This window comes from Xyrauchen texanus, chromosome 35 (assembly GCF_025860055.1).
Source record: "Xyrauchen texanus isolate HMW12.3.18 chromosome 35, RBS_HiC_50CHRs, whole genome shotgun sequence".
NCBI lineage: Eukaryota > Metazoa > Chordata > Actinopteri > Cypriniformes > Catostomidae > Xyrauchen > Xyrauchen texanus.
The window spans coordinates 22,566,659-22,582,299 of NC_068310.1; the positions used below are offsets into that span (position 1 = coordinate 22,566,659).

Below are 15,641 nucleotides of genomic sequence, written 5' to 3' on the forward strand. Positions count from 1 at the left end.
ATACAACAACTCACCGTCGTTCAGAAATTATTTCATAGAAATCTCTTATGTCTTGTCCAGATGCCTGCATTGAATGGTAAAAAGCTATCTGGCTTTCCTGGTTGGCAAAGTCAACCTACAAACAAGTACAATTAACAGTGTAAGATAGTTTGTCAAGTCACTCTAAAAAGTAGTGGTACAGTTATTAATGTATTACAGACCTTTATTTTACTTCCTCCAATCTTCCAACCCTTTGTTTCCTTGACAGCAGTCTGCGCATACTCAATATTATTATATAAAATGAGGGCCATTCCCTTCAGACGGTCAAACACAACCTAATAAATAAAACTATAGGAATCAATCAAGGAACATTAAAATGAAATGTTTTTATTCCATAAATTAAGTTACAGTAACTTTAACATTACAAAAACAGTCATTTAAAATGATGTACAGAATAAGTACCTTTACAACATGTCCATAACGACAAAAGTGTCTTGTGAGATACTGTTCTGTAATATTGGAAGCCAAGCCATCCAACCATACACATGTAGTAGGCATACTCTTCCCAAAACCAAGCTGCAGCGGAAAAAATTACAATCAGTAACAATATTTTCTATGTAATCCAAAAGTTTTAATACCAATGAGAACAATTGTAAAAAATCTTGTGCTTCTGAAGCTCCTGTTACTTTTCTAACAAGATTCTACTAAATGAGGGTTGGAAATTAGCTGAAGGACACTAAGAACATTAAGGCAGATTTATACTTCTGATTCGAATTTAGAGTGTAGGCTACGCGTAGCTACGGCAGTCACTGCATAGCCTATGTCGTAGACTCACATGCACCTCTTCAAAAATGTGACTGCACGATGCATTGACACAGACCACAATATGCATTATATTACATTAGCATTTTGCCTGTGTACTCACAGAAGGATGCAGACACACCAACTATAAATGCAAACCAATGCATTGGCCACTATGCAGAGCCTATGCTGTAGGTTCGACGCAGAAACATAAAAAAGCCTTTAGACAACCACACTTCGAATAATTGTATTAATCTGATCATATCCTCACCTTTAACCTGTTGTTGCCAAGGTATTCACCATCCATTTTCTTAATTGCTTTACAGACACTTGCAATGTCACAATACTGGAGAAAGGCATATTGTGGGGAACCATTTACCTTTTTTATATCGATATCCTAGTAAAAGACAGAACATGTCCATAAATTAGTTGTGCTTTAATACTACCTTGGCTTTGTTCTAGAATCTTGCATGTTTTTGTTTTTTTTACACAGATACTTTCAAAATATATACTTACAACAATCTCTCCAAAACGCTGAAATATGTTAAGCAGGTCATGATAGGTTGTGGTCTTCTCCAAATTTCCTATGAATAACGTCCTTGTAGCTTTGGGGTGAAATTCATCTATACGTTCATCCAAAGGCCGAAATTCATTCTCACTCTCGGTTTCTATTGTGGAACAGATTAAAGAACCAAGTTCATTACACTGCTACTTACAAACTTTACAACAACAAGAAAAAAATTATTTACAAAACACTGGGAATCAACCTGGGCCATTCCAAGCAGTGACATCAATTTGCATCCCAAAAAACAGCTTTCCTTTAGATGCACTAAGAGCTTTTTCCTGGTCCTCTTGCTGGCGGAAGAACACTAATCCATATCGTTCCTCAGAGGCACCATGGATCTGAACAGATGTCACTTTGCCATACTTCTTAAATTCGTGGAAAAGACCATCCTTCAGGCTTGTATCTAAAATTGATAGGGAAATCAAAAATCACACATTTATGCTCTTAGCAAATGCTGTCTTACAGAAGTGTGTTGCAAGATGTTGTTGAAATTAAATGGGACATACTATATTTGTTTGAGTATTAAAAATCCATATATTACAGGTAATTTAAAATTGTATGCAGGACTGTCACGATTATGAAATTTGACTGATGATTAAATTGTCAAACAATTAATTGGGGTTTTAACAATTAATTGGGGCTTTCACAATTATGACAATTAATTGCCATACAAACTGTTTCATGAATTCATTTATATTTATCTTGAAATCATTTAAAGATCACCTATTATGGTTTTTCAAATATTACCTTTCATGTAGTGTGTTATATAGCTGTTTGTGAATGTAAAAAAAAATCTGCAAAGTTAAAAAAATCTAAGTGCATGATAAATGGTTATGACTCCCAAAAGAAAGAACCGATTCTGAACACCTGAAACAAGTCGTTAGTAATTCCAGACTTGCTTCCTGTACTAACCTACGTAATTTGGTAACAAAAAGCCCGCCTCTGGTCTTCATTAACTGCTCGCAAACAGCTTTGACCCACCCTCAAACACTACACTAAGCGGTATATGACGTTAAATTAAAGCTGTTAAATTAAAATACTTGCATATAGAGTGATAGGACAGGATCACTGAGAGGAAAATCACATGCAACAGCAATCATGAGTCAGATTCACATCTATAATGCTATGAGCACACAGGATACACAGCCTGCTGATCCATTAGAGGTGCCCTGTCCAAGTCCCACTCTTGCTCTTAATGAGCAGTGTTCTATTTACACTGCTGATTATAATTTTTTTGCACATGGCATTATTTAAAATATTTGATTACAGGAGATACAAGTTATTATTTTCTACTTTTCACATTGCATTATTTAAAATTCATTTTGTTTGCAAAAAATGCAAGTTATTTATTTTCTACTTTTTTAGGAAACGTTTTATATTAAAACTGAAATGTGACTTTTTTCATAAGATTTTTCATTTCAAGCTTTGATTTCAATTGTTCAAAATATAAAATAAATTACCATAAACAGTTTACGTTTCCTTCAATTATTTTAAAATCACAAAGAGAAGAAATGCACACTTTCATTAGAAAAAAATATCCCACCTTTAATAGTTGAGCATATTTACAGTACAAACCTTGTCAGTGAAATATGAGGGCAAAAAAAAAAAAAATAATAATAATAGTTAATTAATCATAATTGAGGTAAAATTTTCAACCAATCATGATTTTGATTTGAGGTCATATCATCCAGCCCTATGTTAAATGTTGGACAAAACAGTGCGCAAGTGAATTACAACAGTGTGAGCACCATGACAAAGCTCGCACATAAAATGTAAACCTGCAAAACTTGCAAATCCTAAATTCGAGCATAAAAAAAAATGATTGTGCACAAAAATTAACAAGTCGCGAGCAGAAACAACAAAACCACAACTCATGATAGGTCCCACACACGCGCAGATCTGAACACATGCGTAGCTGAAATCTTTACGCACACAAGTCGGTTTTGACACTCTGGAGCGGGGTCCAATCCGTTCTGTTAACAAATTCGTCCTATGTGTGATAAAGAGACATGAAAGAAGGGCCGGATGAGCGGTCATTATAAAGCCTTGCTACAGACCATGGTCATTATCGGTCATATAATGTTGACATTATATATATATATATATATATAAAATTGTATTGTTCCTATTGATGTATATTTCTTATTTCTCCCCTACAGAGTTTTGAATGTTTTTTTCTTGTCAATAAAATGTTTTTAATAATAATAAATCAGAGCAGAGTAGGCTCTCTGAAAGGAGGAGCTTAGAATGAATGCTTCGAACGGATTATTGAAGGAGACGTTTTTGACACTGGGGGAAAAAAAATGTATGCTGCCATTTGAATAATGAGAAAATTAAAGTGTTTTTTGACCTTGGATGCATATAAACCTATTGTATGAGACCTTTAAAACAAATTAGGCACATTTAAAACCATAATAGTTGCTCTTTAATAAAATAGGGCTATATGATTTCCATTAAAGATTTAAAAACGTATAACATTTCACTAAAAAAAATTTAAATATAAAATATTTCCAAATACTTAAAATATTTAATCTATTTTTGGTCAACTTTATTCCATTTTAGTCATATTTGTTTTTTGAACCTAGCCAACCTGAATAGCTATTATACTATATTGTATTAGATTACATTATACTGTGTATATATTGTAGTAACTATTCTGTAATAGCAACATATTTCTGTCCTAAATTTTAAGGCTCTCTAAACCCATGAGCCCTTTTTCTTATGAAGCCTTAAGATTCTGTGTGTACATAAAAATATGCTTCTTATATATGTAATAGGGTGTCTCCTCTGTGTCATTGGGTGTTATTAACACTGCATGGACGAACCCCCAATGACCAAGAGCATTTGCTATTACATGACTGTTTAATTAAAGTGAAACCAAAGTGGTTTGCATTCACTGTCAAAATTCTCAGGAGTTCAATTGGAGTGCTCAGATGAAGGAACAACATTGCAAAATGAGACATACAAACGTGCTGTCCATAGCATTTATATATTTGCTTAATTTGCTTATCTGGACAGTAAAATGTGATTTGAATTTTAAGTGCACAATAATTGTTGTTATCACAAATAACTGCAATCAGACAATTATTTAACAATTATGGTAGGCCTAGTTTTGTGTAACTGAAAATCATTTTTGAAAAACAAAAAAGGTGGGGGGGATAAACATTCTGGGGGGACTTGTAATTTTCATAATACCAAACATTTTACAACAATTTTACCTAAATCTTACAGAGGTCTACTTATCTCAATTCTTATCTCAAGTTTAATTAAGATGGAATATTTTTTTTGCAGCCTACATTATGGCCCTTCTCTTCAGTCACTTGTTTCCTAGCAAGACATGCAATCATGTACTCACATTTATACTGTTGTTCTTGCTTAAACATGTCGTTAAAGGGATATTTCACCCAAAAATTGTAATTCTGTCAGCATTACTCAACATCATGTTGTTCCTTGCTCATATGAATTTCTCTCTTCTATGGAAAACAGAAGATGTTAGGCAAAATGCTTTGATGACCACTCACTTGATACATCATCTTTCCATTCAATGAAAGTGAATTGAGACCTAAATTCTTCTTTTGAGATCCACAGATGAAAAAAAGTCATATGAATTTGTAAAAATATGAAGGGGAGTAAGTGATGACAGAATAAAATGTTTGGGATTATCTAGGTGCTGTAATATGAGCGAGTGGCACAATGTTACAAGGCAAATCTAGATTATTCCAATGTCGCACTATATAATCTACGTTGGTCATAAACAGGAGCGATAGTTTCTTCATGTCGCTTACAGAGATGTGGAATAAAAGCATTTGCATGTCAAATTGCAGATTTATACATCATCAAGTTCAGCAAATATGTGAAAATGTACTTCATTTGCTCACTACACGCTCAAACTAAACTCAATAAGCGTTCATTGAGCTGCAAAATGCTGCACAAGAGAGAGAGGTATCCTGTACATTTGTAAAAGCGCAGTCAAATTTACGGTACATTTCCACTGGCTCATTGGGAGTGAAGCAGAGCGATTGTTTTCAATTTATTCCCATGGAAGCCAAGCATCACGCTTGTGAGGTGGATTGTGGGACTAACAGCAGAGCAAGCATGGAAAGCTTTATTCAGTTTTATTCAAAGGAGAAAAGAAAAATGCTGGGCGGCAGCCAATCATTGTGAGCTGAAAACAGTGACGTCTGTCATAAGCGCATCAACATGTGAAGATAATGCTGAAGTTTCTGCTGGATTCAGTGCTTTAAATCAAAAACGGACTTCAAATGATAATTGCACGGATACGTTGTAACAACTTTACTGTGGCTTGGTGAGCAAATATGAGATTTTTAACAGATTTGACAAATGTAGACTGGGCAAAAACAGCCCACATTTGTTGTACCACGGCCTAAAAAGGCAGCTCTCTGGCGTGGTGAACGGCACTAAGCAGATTTTTTCTGCACCAGTGGAAACGCTTGCACAGGCAAAGAAGGTGTGGGCAGATGAATGCGTGTAAAACAAGCAAATCATTAATTGCTAAGCAGCCTCTTTTTATGCTGAACTTTATACTCAGGGACAGTGAAGTTGATATCCTTGTCTACTGTGAATATTCAATGTAGCAGTGTACGAAGCACTGCCCACACAGCACGGAAAATACCTTTATAGTATTTTTTTTTTAATGTTTATTAATGTTCTGTTAAATATTTAATTTGTTTTAGATATTGTATAATTTGTTTTGGATATTATTATTTTTATAGCCATTTCCAGGTACCTTATTTTAACTATTTTTATTTTCTTATCATTACTTGTTGTGTGTATTGATGCTTTGGCAATATGGTTTGAAAATAAAGTATGGCAATGAAGTACTTTGAAATGTAAAAATTTTAATTGAGAGAGAGACAGAGACAGAGAGAGATGCAATACTGTAAATTAACTGCACAGATTCTGGAATTATGGTAGAAATTATTGATTTGATTAGTGCATCTGTGTGGTTTCGTTTACAAATTCTCAACCCCTTTAATGTGAATAAATGTGTGTGGGAATTCCACGCATTACGAACGTGGAACTTGCGGGAATTATTAAAATTGTGCACAATATCCGCAATCCCATGGCGAAGCTCAAGCCCTGTTTATTTAAATTAAAATCACACAAGCCTCACCTGTAGAGCGCACAGGAAGGTTCTGCACTTTGATACCAAAGCTTTTGCGAGGTTCATCTTTATCCAGTAAAGGCAGGGGTTGGGCTGAAGAGGCAGGTACAGCTGTTGACTGAACAGATCGAGCTGGAGATCGATCACTGGAGCTGCTGCTGGAATCACTGCTGCAGAGTAGAAAAAGAAACAGACACACTCAGTATGTGTATGTATGGTGGAAACACCAACGTAAACACCTAATGTAGATCCCACTATTCAGAAGCAACGCAGTACATAAACAAAATCTTTAATAAATTTATATATAATGGTTCTGCAATATGAGTGTTGCCTTGTTGAAAAAGGCTTTTAAGATTCCACAGCTAAAAAAGTTAACTATTTAAACTGCAGTAAATTTTCTCACCTCAGAGAGGCAGTAATGCAAAAAGGAAATACTGCATGTAGTCAATATCAAGCTATTTACTAAAAATGAAAGTATAAATGTATGTCATATTCAAGGTGAAGGTAAAAACAACAAAAACACAATTCTTACTCTGCTTTAGTTCTCTATACATCATCTAAATGGTCACTGAGAAGAGACAAAATATATTTTTGTTCCAAGTAAAACAAATTACTGCGCCAAGAAGTCCAATTTCATACTTAATGGTTTATTTGAAAAGAGAGAGCAGAGCACTCAGGTATATTTGTTAAAAAAAAATGTTTTTGCAAACAATCTTAATTTTAAAATTGTTTTAACTGCAGTCACCTCATATGTATATCTTGAATGCCAAACCAACTCCAATAACACTGGTTTGGGAATAAAATAACAGTGGATTCGTCTTCATACACTATGATTCATCCATATTCATGGCTTCCCTTTTTTCTGTTTACATCTTTGCACTGCCTTCTTTTCTCACTCCCTCTAACTCAAAGAAGTGCTGCTGATTGGGGCTGGCCTGTGGGAGTGGGCAGGGATCCAGCAGAGGCTAGAATTTTCCAGTTCCAACTGGATCTCATGGAGGTGGGGGCAGTTCAAGTGGGCAGTGTGAAAATACACCAGCCGTTCCTTCTTCAAATTTCCCAACAGCATTTCTCCTTGAAAAGCATACAATTCTAACAAGCAGGAAAACCTCCTCGGAATGTTCTATTTTAATGCACGCCGGTCCCATTACCAAAAAAAAAAAGAAGAAAATTTTTTTTAAAAAAACACAACAACTCTGCATTTTTAATAAAAAAGGTCTATTTATTTACACTTCTACTATGACTTGAAGGAGAAAGAGGTTTCAAATTTCAAATCAATGCCCTCTACTTTAACCGAACGAGACATGGATGACATAAAAACGGAATTTTACGAATATACGTGTTAAAAACAGACAACCCCTCCAACCCAGTCACTTGAAAGAGGCAATTCTGAGACTTATGCAATCCATAAACAAATTGATAGCCCAGACTATAATTTATAGGAGCAAAATAACACAAAGATGGTTGATTGGTTTAAGCATAATAAACTTGTTAGTGTCTCTAACAAGAAAATATGTAGTATTTAAAGGCTGATTATTTTGACTGCACCAAATATTAATAAAAATATATATATATAAAATATAAACGCAAGGCTTAACAATGTTAAGATTAGGTAAATTAGAAGGTATCCAATTTACTCTGACTCCCTGCAATTTTAGGTATTGACCTTTTGCCTCTTCATAAGTCTGTCAAATGCTTTTACTTTGAAAACTCATATTTTAAAGCAAGTTATTTGCTGTTATTCTGAAAACTCCATTTAAAATGCTGTCAGATCTATTCTAAAGCCCTGTCTAGAACTTCTTTAAAACACATTCCGCAAAGTGACCTCAATTTATGCAACCTACTTTTGCAGATGTGTGATTTATTTACTATGATTCTAAAAAGTAATTGTGTTTCTTTCACAAGCCCTTATTTGTGGTCTTAGACTTCATGCTGACACCTACGTTTTTGTTTATTAAGCACTGCTGCTTTACACTGGACTCACATAGATACAGTTGGCAACGTGTCATATACTGGGGATGTGGTTAAGCGTGAGGGCATATAAATTCCGTTTAGCATAGTAACTTCAAGTCAAGTCAAGTGGTTTTTATTGTCGTTTCAACCATATACAGTTAGTACAGTACACAGCAAAACGAGACAACGTTCCTCCAGGACCATGGTGCTACATAAAAACAACAAAGGACCAACATAGGACCACATGAGACTACACAACGAAATAAAATACCTATATAAACTACCTATATATACCTATATAAAGTGCACGTGCAAACATGTGCAAAAAGTACAGGACAGTACAACAAATTACTGACAATGAACAGGACAATAGACAGTGCAGCGCCGACCAGTACTCAGTAGTGCAAAAAGATGACAGTTTCTAAAAATGTAAACATAACATACTATGAGATAATGTTCTATGCACATAGCAGTTATTGAGGTAGCAGACAGTTATAAAGTGACAGTTATTAAAGTGCAACTCAGGACACGTGTGTGTCAAACCAGTCTCTGAGTATTGAGGAGTCTGATGGCTTGGGGAAGAAGCTGTTACACAGTCTGGCCGTGAGGGCCCGAATGCTTCGGTACCTCTTGCCAGACGGGAGGAGGGTAAAGAGTTTGTGTGAGGGGTGTGTGGGGTCAGTCCACAATGCTGGTTGCTTTATGGATACAGTGTTTTTTGTAAATGTCTTTGATGGAGGGAAGAGAGACCCCAATGATCTTCTCAGCTGTCCTCACTATCCTCTGCAGGGCTTTGCGGTCCGAAGCGGTGCAAGTCCCAAACCAGGCAGTGATGCAGCTGCTCAGGATGCTCTCAATAGTCCCTCTATAGAATGTAGTGAGGATGGGGGTTGGGAGATGTGCTTTCCTCAGCCTTCGAAGAAAGTAGAGACGCTGCTGGGCTTTCTTGGTGATAGAGCTGGTGTTGAGGGACCAGGTGAGGTTCTCCGCCAGGTGAACACCAAGGAATTTGGTGCTCTTGACGATCTCCACAGAGGAGCCGTCGATGTTCAGCGGAGTGTGTTCACCTTGTGCTCTCCTAAAGTCAACAACCATCTCTTTTGTTTTGTCGACATTCAGGGACAGGTTGTTGGCTCTACACCAGTCCGTCAGCCGCTGCACCTCCTCTCTGTATGCTGACTCGTTGTTCTTGCTGATGAGACCCACCACGGTCGGGTCATCGGCGAACTTGATGATGTGATTCGAGCTGTGCATTGCTGCACAGTCGTGAGTCAGCAGCGTGAACAGCAGTGGACTGAGCACACAGCCCTGGGGGGCCCCAGTGCTCAGTGTGGTGGTGGTGGAGATGCTGTTCCCGATCCGGACTGACTGAGGTCTCCCAGTCAGGAAGTCCAGGATCCAGTTGCAGAGGGAGGTGTCCAGGCCCAGCAGGTTCAGCTTTCCAATCAGGTGCTGGGGAATGATTGTGTTGAATGCTGAGCTGAAATCTATGAACAGCATTCGAACGTATGAGTCCTTATTGTCTAGGTGGGTGAGGGCCAGATGGAGGGTTGTGGTGATGCATCGTCCATTGAACGGTTTGAACGATCACGCAAACTGCAGTGGGTCTAGTGAGGGGGCAGCTGGGTCTTAATCTGCCTCATGACGAGCCTCTCGAAGCACTTCATGATGATGGGTGTAAGTGCGACGGGACGGTAGTCGTTGAGGCAGGACACTGAAGACTTCTTTGGCATGGGGATGATGGTGGTGGCCTTGAAGCACGTTGGAACAACGGCGCTGCTCAGAGAGATGTTGAAGATGTCGGTAAGAACATCTGCTAGCTGGTCTGCACATCCTCTGAGCACTCTGCCAGGAATGTTGTCTGGTCCAGCAGCCTTCCGTGGGTTGACTCTACGTAGAGTTTTCCTCACATCTGCCGTGGTAAGACAGAGCACCTGGTCGTTGGGAGGAGGGGTGGACTTCCTCGCCATCACGCCGTTCTGCACTTCAAACCGAGCGTAGAAGTCGTTCAGCGCATCTGGAAGGGAGGCATCTTTGTCACAGGCAACTGATGTTGTCCTGTAGTTGGTGATGGCCTGGATGCCCTGCCACATGCGCCGCGTGTCACCGCTGTCCTGGAAGTGACTGTGGATTCTCTGGGCGTGTGCGCGCTTTGCCTCTCTGATTGCCCGTGACAGTTTGGCCCTAGCTGTTCTTAGGGCTGCCTTATCGCCTGCTCTGAAGGCGGAGTCTCGGGACCTCAGCAGCGTGCGCACATCCGCAGTCATCCACGGCTTCTGGTTGGAGCGTGTGGTGATGGTCTTGGAGAAAGTGATATCATCAATGCACTTGCTGATGTAGCTGGTCACTGATGCTGTGTATTCCTCCAAGTTGGTAGAATCGCCATATGTTGCAGCCTCCCTGAACATGTGCCAGTCAGTACACTCAAAACAGTCCTGAAGAGGACTGTTCATATGAAGTGGAACACACAAAAGCTTTGGTTCTTTTACATGCACATATTCAGATGCATGATTCCAGTCCCTTTTTCTTATCGCTGTATTGTTTGTATTCACAGCTAATTTCTTGACTTTTTATTCAATTGGATTGAAAAGAAATTCTCTCATTATTTACTCACCCACATGTCATCCTAGATGTGTATGACTTTCTGTCTTCTGCAGAACATAAATTAAGATGTTTAGAAGAATATCTCCGCTCTGTGGGTACATACAATGCAAGTGAATGCTAGCCAGACATTTAATCTCCAAAAATAACCAGAAATCACCATAAAAGTAATCCATAAATATGATGTGATAGGTGTGGGTAAGAAACAGATCAATATTTATGTTGTTTTTTTTTTTTAAAGCCCCAACCAGTAGGCGGCGAAATGCACAAAAAAATATGAATTTCCAAAAAAAACAAAACTGTGAAAGTGAAAGTGGAGATTTATAGAAAAAAGGACTTAAATATTAACCCATGTCTCACCCACACCTTTTTGTATCACTTCAAAAGATATGGAATTAACCACTGGAGTCTTAAGGATTACTTTTACGCTGACGTTTTATGAATTTTGGAGATTCAATGTTCTGGCCACCATTCATCTGCATTGTTCGGACCTCCAGAGCAGAGATATTCTTTATATAAATTAAAAAAATAAATACATTTGTGTTCTGTAGAAGAAAGTCCTGCATATCTGGGATGGCATGAGAGGGAGTAAATTATGAGAGAATTAAAATTTTTGGATGAACTATCCCTTAAAAGGCTATGCCCACACTAATAGGTTTTTGTCTAAAAATGCATTGATTTATCTACATTTATGCCTTTCTCCAACACTGTAAAAGCATTGTCCTTCACCAAAAACAGACTTTCGAAAACGCTTTCTAGCAGGACTGGGAGAGAAATGATCAAAAACATTTCTTCATATCGTTCAATATCGATATTTATTATGATATACATTTCATACCATTAATGGCAAAGGAAATGCATTCCACATGTTTGTTAGACCTCAAGAAACTTCACAGCGTAAGCTACCATTTAATTTGAACTTCAAGAAGCATACTCAGTTTAGGATTTAATCATACACATTTCATCGTCTTCAACAGACGTTTGACTCCCTTGAAGACTTTCTTCTGAAGCTCCACACTCCAGCTCAGTAGGTGGTAGTAATGCATCATAAACTGGATTGCCAACCGGCAATAAACATCACAAGAAGAAATACTTTTGCACCTGTGACAGCGATCAGAGATTCTTTTCATTACTGAGATAACAACCTCTGTGGTTCTATCATAGGAGAGAATGTAATGGTCAACTCACGTGTTACTACAGCAAGTCACCGTTTGCGGATACAATACAAACAGATGGGGAGAAAAGTGACACATACAAAATCATCTGTGAATTATCCTATAAAATGTAAATTTATTGTAGTAAATTCCACACATAATTTATTCCAAAATTATTGTTTAGTGTAAAACATGGTCAATTCATTAAGAGTGTTTCCTCACAAAAGCAGTTTATTCAGCACACTGAGACATCTCCTCCATAGAGTTCCATTAAAAAAGAACGGCCTCGTCTCCTCCAGTGTACCGCCATAGAATGTCTATGGGACTGCCACGTAAAGTTTTTAAAGCTTGTAGGCTCCCCTTAGAAGGGCTATGCAGCTATATGTATCATGAAAAAACATTAACTAAATAGAACATAAATAAAGAGTAGTAGTGTTGATGTCGGAGTTGCTGCTGTTGTGTTCAGTCGATAGCTGTTTTGTTATGATACACAATGATATCAGGTCACTTGACTGTTGGGACTCCCAGCTTAATGGCATCAAAAAACTGAAAAACACATCAGTTTTGTTTGAAAAAAATCATTGTGTCACTGAGGCGGGGTCTTGTGTTCTCGTCAAGTGACCAATGAGCCTCTTTACTGAAGAGTGTTGATGTTCATGTTTTCATTGCACTCAGATTCTGTCAACAAGCTTTTTTCTTGCACTAAAATGAGCCTGAACAGTCTGTTTTTATTGCATGCATTTCTTTACTCACTGCAAGCTGCATGTGGACATGCCTTCTAGGACAAGCCTCGATTTTATAATTAAACTTTTTGGAAGAATGTTGAGGTTTTTGTTGCCCACAATATTAAAAACATTTCTCTTTATCTTACAGGCATGGGATTTTTTGTTTTTTACATCAAGAACCATGTTTCCAATGATGCGGGTTTCATTTTAACTTTTATTTTATATCTCTGGAAATATCGTTTTCACGCAGTACATTTCTGTCCGTAATTATAACTGTAAAAAAAAATTTAAATGCTACAGTAAAAAAAGTTATACCATTTATTAATATTATTAGTAGTAGTTTTATAGTGAATATTACATAACTTCACAGTAGTGATATATTTCTGTCATACTTTTTTCCTATAAATGTAGCTTTTATTATGAAGTGCTTCTGTGTTGTTTTGACCAAGGAGCTCTGACACTATGATGGCAGATTCCCACTCTGGAAAAGCTAGTCGCTACGTCGTAGACTCAAAGTGATTATTATACAGCAAAAGGCTGCCATTTAATTAAATAAGCATGTACTCTGTATGTGTCTTACGCTACAATGTGAATTTGCACTCTGCTTACTGTCATCTGCTAAAAACAGAGCGTGCAATGCTCATGACGGTGTTTTCCCTGTTTGATCTAAGGAGGAGATTTGAAAGGTATGAGCGGTCGGCATCAGTACAACACTGTCTCCACACATTCACAAGCACTCACATTTGAATTACATGCAAACTATATATTTATCTCATTGAATCGCAGCTTTTGCGGTAGGCCTGTCACGATTTTTAAATAACCGTCTGATCATCATTATTTGATCAAGCCGTGTTTTTTTTGAGAACACCGCGATTATTGGGCATTCAAATTCCAATTACATTTTAATGCCCAAATAAGGGAATTTTAAGCAAATATACTGTAATGAACTGCGCATTTGAGTGTCATTCAGTGGCACTCCTCAAGCTACGTTATCTCGCCTACAGTGGTTCGATATGTGGCAAGCAGGCTCTTAACAGGGTAAAGAAAGAATGATCACATTTCCCCTGTATTAGCGTCTCTACACTGGCTTCCAGTGAAATTTATGGTCAATTTAAAAATTCTGATTCATGTCAACAAAGCACTATCTAGTCTCACGCCCCAATATATCAGTGACCTTCTCCTCCCTTACTCCCCCACTAGAGCACTCAGGTCCTCTGATGAACTTCATTTAAGGGTTGCTTATTGTCGCTATAGATCGAAGGGTGATCGTGACTTTTCTGTGGTAGGCCCTAATCTCTGGAACAGTCTCTCTTTCCATGTGAGGTCAGCTTCTTCATTAGCCATTTTTAAATCTTCTTTGAAAACGTTTTTATTCTTTAGCTTTTGAATAGGTCCTTGAGTAGGCTGAAATAGGTAAAAGCACGATGCTGTATTTAAAGGCATTTATTTATTTATTTATTATTATGTTTTTATATACACCGTGTGTGTGTGTGTGTGTGTGTGTGTGTGTGTGTGTATATAAATATGTTATTGTATACTTATTTGTAAACTGTGATAGTAAATGCAGAGCGCTCCAGTTTATTTTTCAATTATAGTGTAATGGCAAACGTTCCTGGTTCATTCAGGCTGTGTTAATGACACGCAGTGACAAAGAAGAGACAACGCACGATTACTCTATTTATGTGGAGTGCTAAAATTATGAAATTAAATCTCAAAGGTTGTGCTTCATGAGAGATAAGGGGTCGTGGGTTTAATCAGAGCATTAAAATGTGTGAAAGTGAAGAAATTAGGAAATACATATTTTACTATTGCATAGTATAATAAAAATGTAATATAAATATAATTAAAAAAACATACATCCTCTCACATTTTTGTAAATATTTGATTATATCTTTTCATAACACTGAAGAAATGACACTTTGCTACAATGTAAAGTAGTGAGTGTACAGCTTGTATAACAGTGTAAATTTGCTGTCCCCTCAAAATACCTCAACACACAGCCATTAATGTCTAAACCGCTGGCAACAAAAGTGAGTACACCCCTAGGTGAAAATGTCAATTAAATTTGGTGTTATCGCTCTCACACTCCCTCATACTGGTCACTGGAATTTCAACATGGCACCTCATGGCAAAGAACTCTCTGAGGATCTGAAAAAAATAATTGTTGCTCTACATAAAGATAGCCTAGGCTAGAAGAAGATTGCCAAGACCCTGACACTGAGCTGCAGCACAGTGGCCAAGACCATACAGCGGTTTAACAGGACAGGTTCCACTCAGAACAGGCCTCGTCATGGTCGACCAAAGAAGTTGAGTGCACATGCTCAGCGTCATATCCAGAGCTGGTCTTTGGGAAATAGACGTATGAGTGCTGCCAGCATCGCTGCAGAGGTTGAAGGGGTGGGGGGGTCAGCCTGTCAGTGCTCAGACCATACGCCGCACACTGCATCAAATTGGTCTGCATGGCTGTTGTCCCAGAAGGAAGCCTCTTCTAAAGGTGATGCACAAGAAAGCCCGCAAACAGATTGCTGAAGACAAGCAGACTAAGGACATAGATTACTGGAACCATGTCCTGTGGTCTGATGAGACCAAGATAAACGTATTTGGTTCAGATGGTGTAAAGCGTGTGGCGGAAACCAGGTGAGGAGTACAAAGACAAGTGTCTTGCCTACAGTATAGCATGGTGGTGGGAGTGTCATGGTCTGGGGCTGCATGAGTGCTGCCGGCACTGGGGAGCTACA

General features: G+C 38.0%; 1 protein-coding gene across 1 annotated transcript in view; it reads right to left on the reverse strand.

The window, feature by feature from the left end:
* The window catches only part of spen (spen family transcriptional repressor), a 39,464-nt gene that overhangs the window by 11,163 nt on the left and 12,660 nt on the right, over positions 1-15,641 (reverse strand). Inside the window, exons 4-10 of the mRNA XM_052106206.1 lie at positions 6,480-6,640; positions 1,548-1,748; positions 1,297-1,448; positions 1,052-1,177; positions 442-555; positions 201-314; positions 15-115 (exon numbers count right to left, since the gene is read on the reverse strand). Coding sequence (XP_051962166.1) covers positions 15-115; positions 201-314; positions 442-555; positions 1,052-1,177; positions 1,297-1,448; positions 1,548-1,748; positions 6,480-6,640 — 969 coding nt within the window. The remainder of the gene's footprint in view (positions 1-14; positions 116-200; positions 315-441; positions 556-1,051; positions 1,178-1,296; positions 1,449-1,547; positions 1,749-6,479; positions 6,641-15,641) is intronic.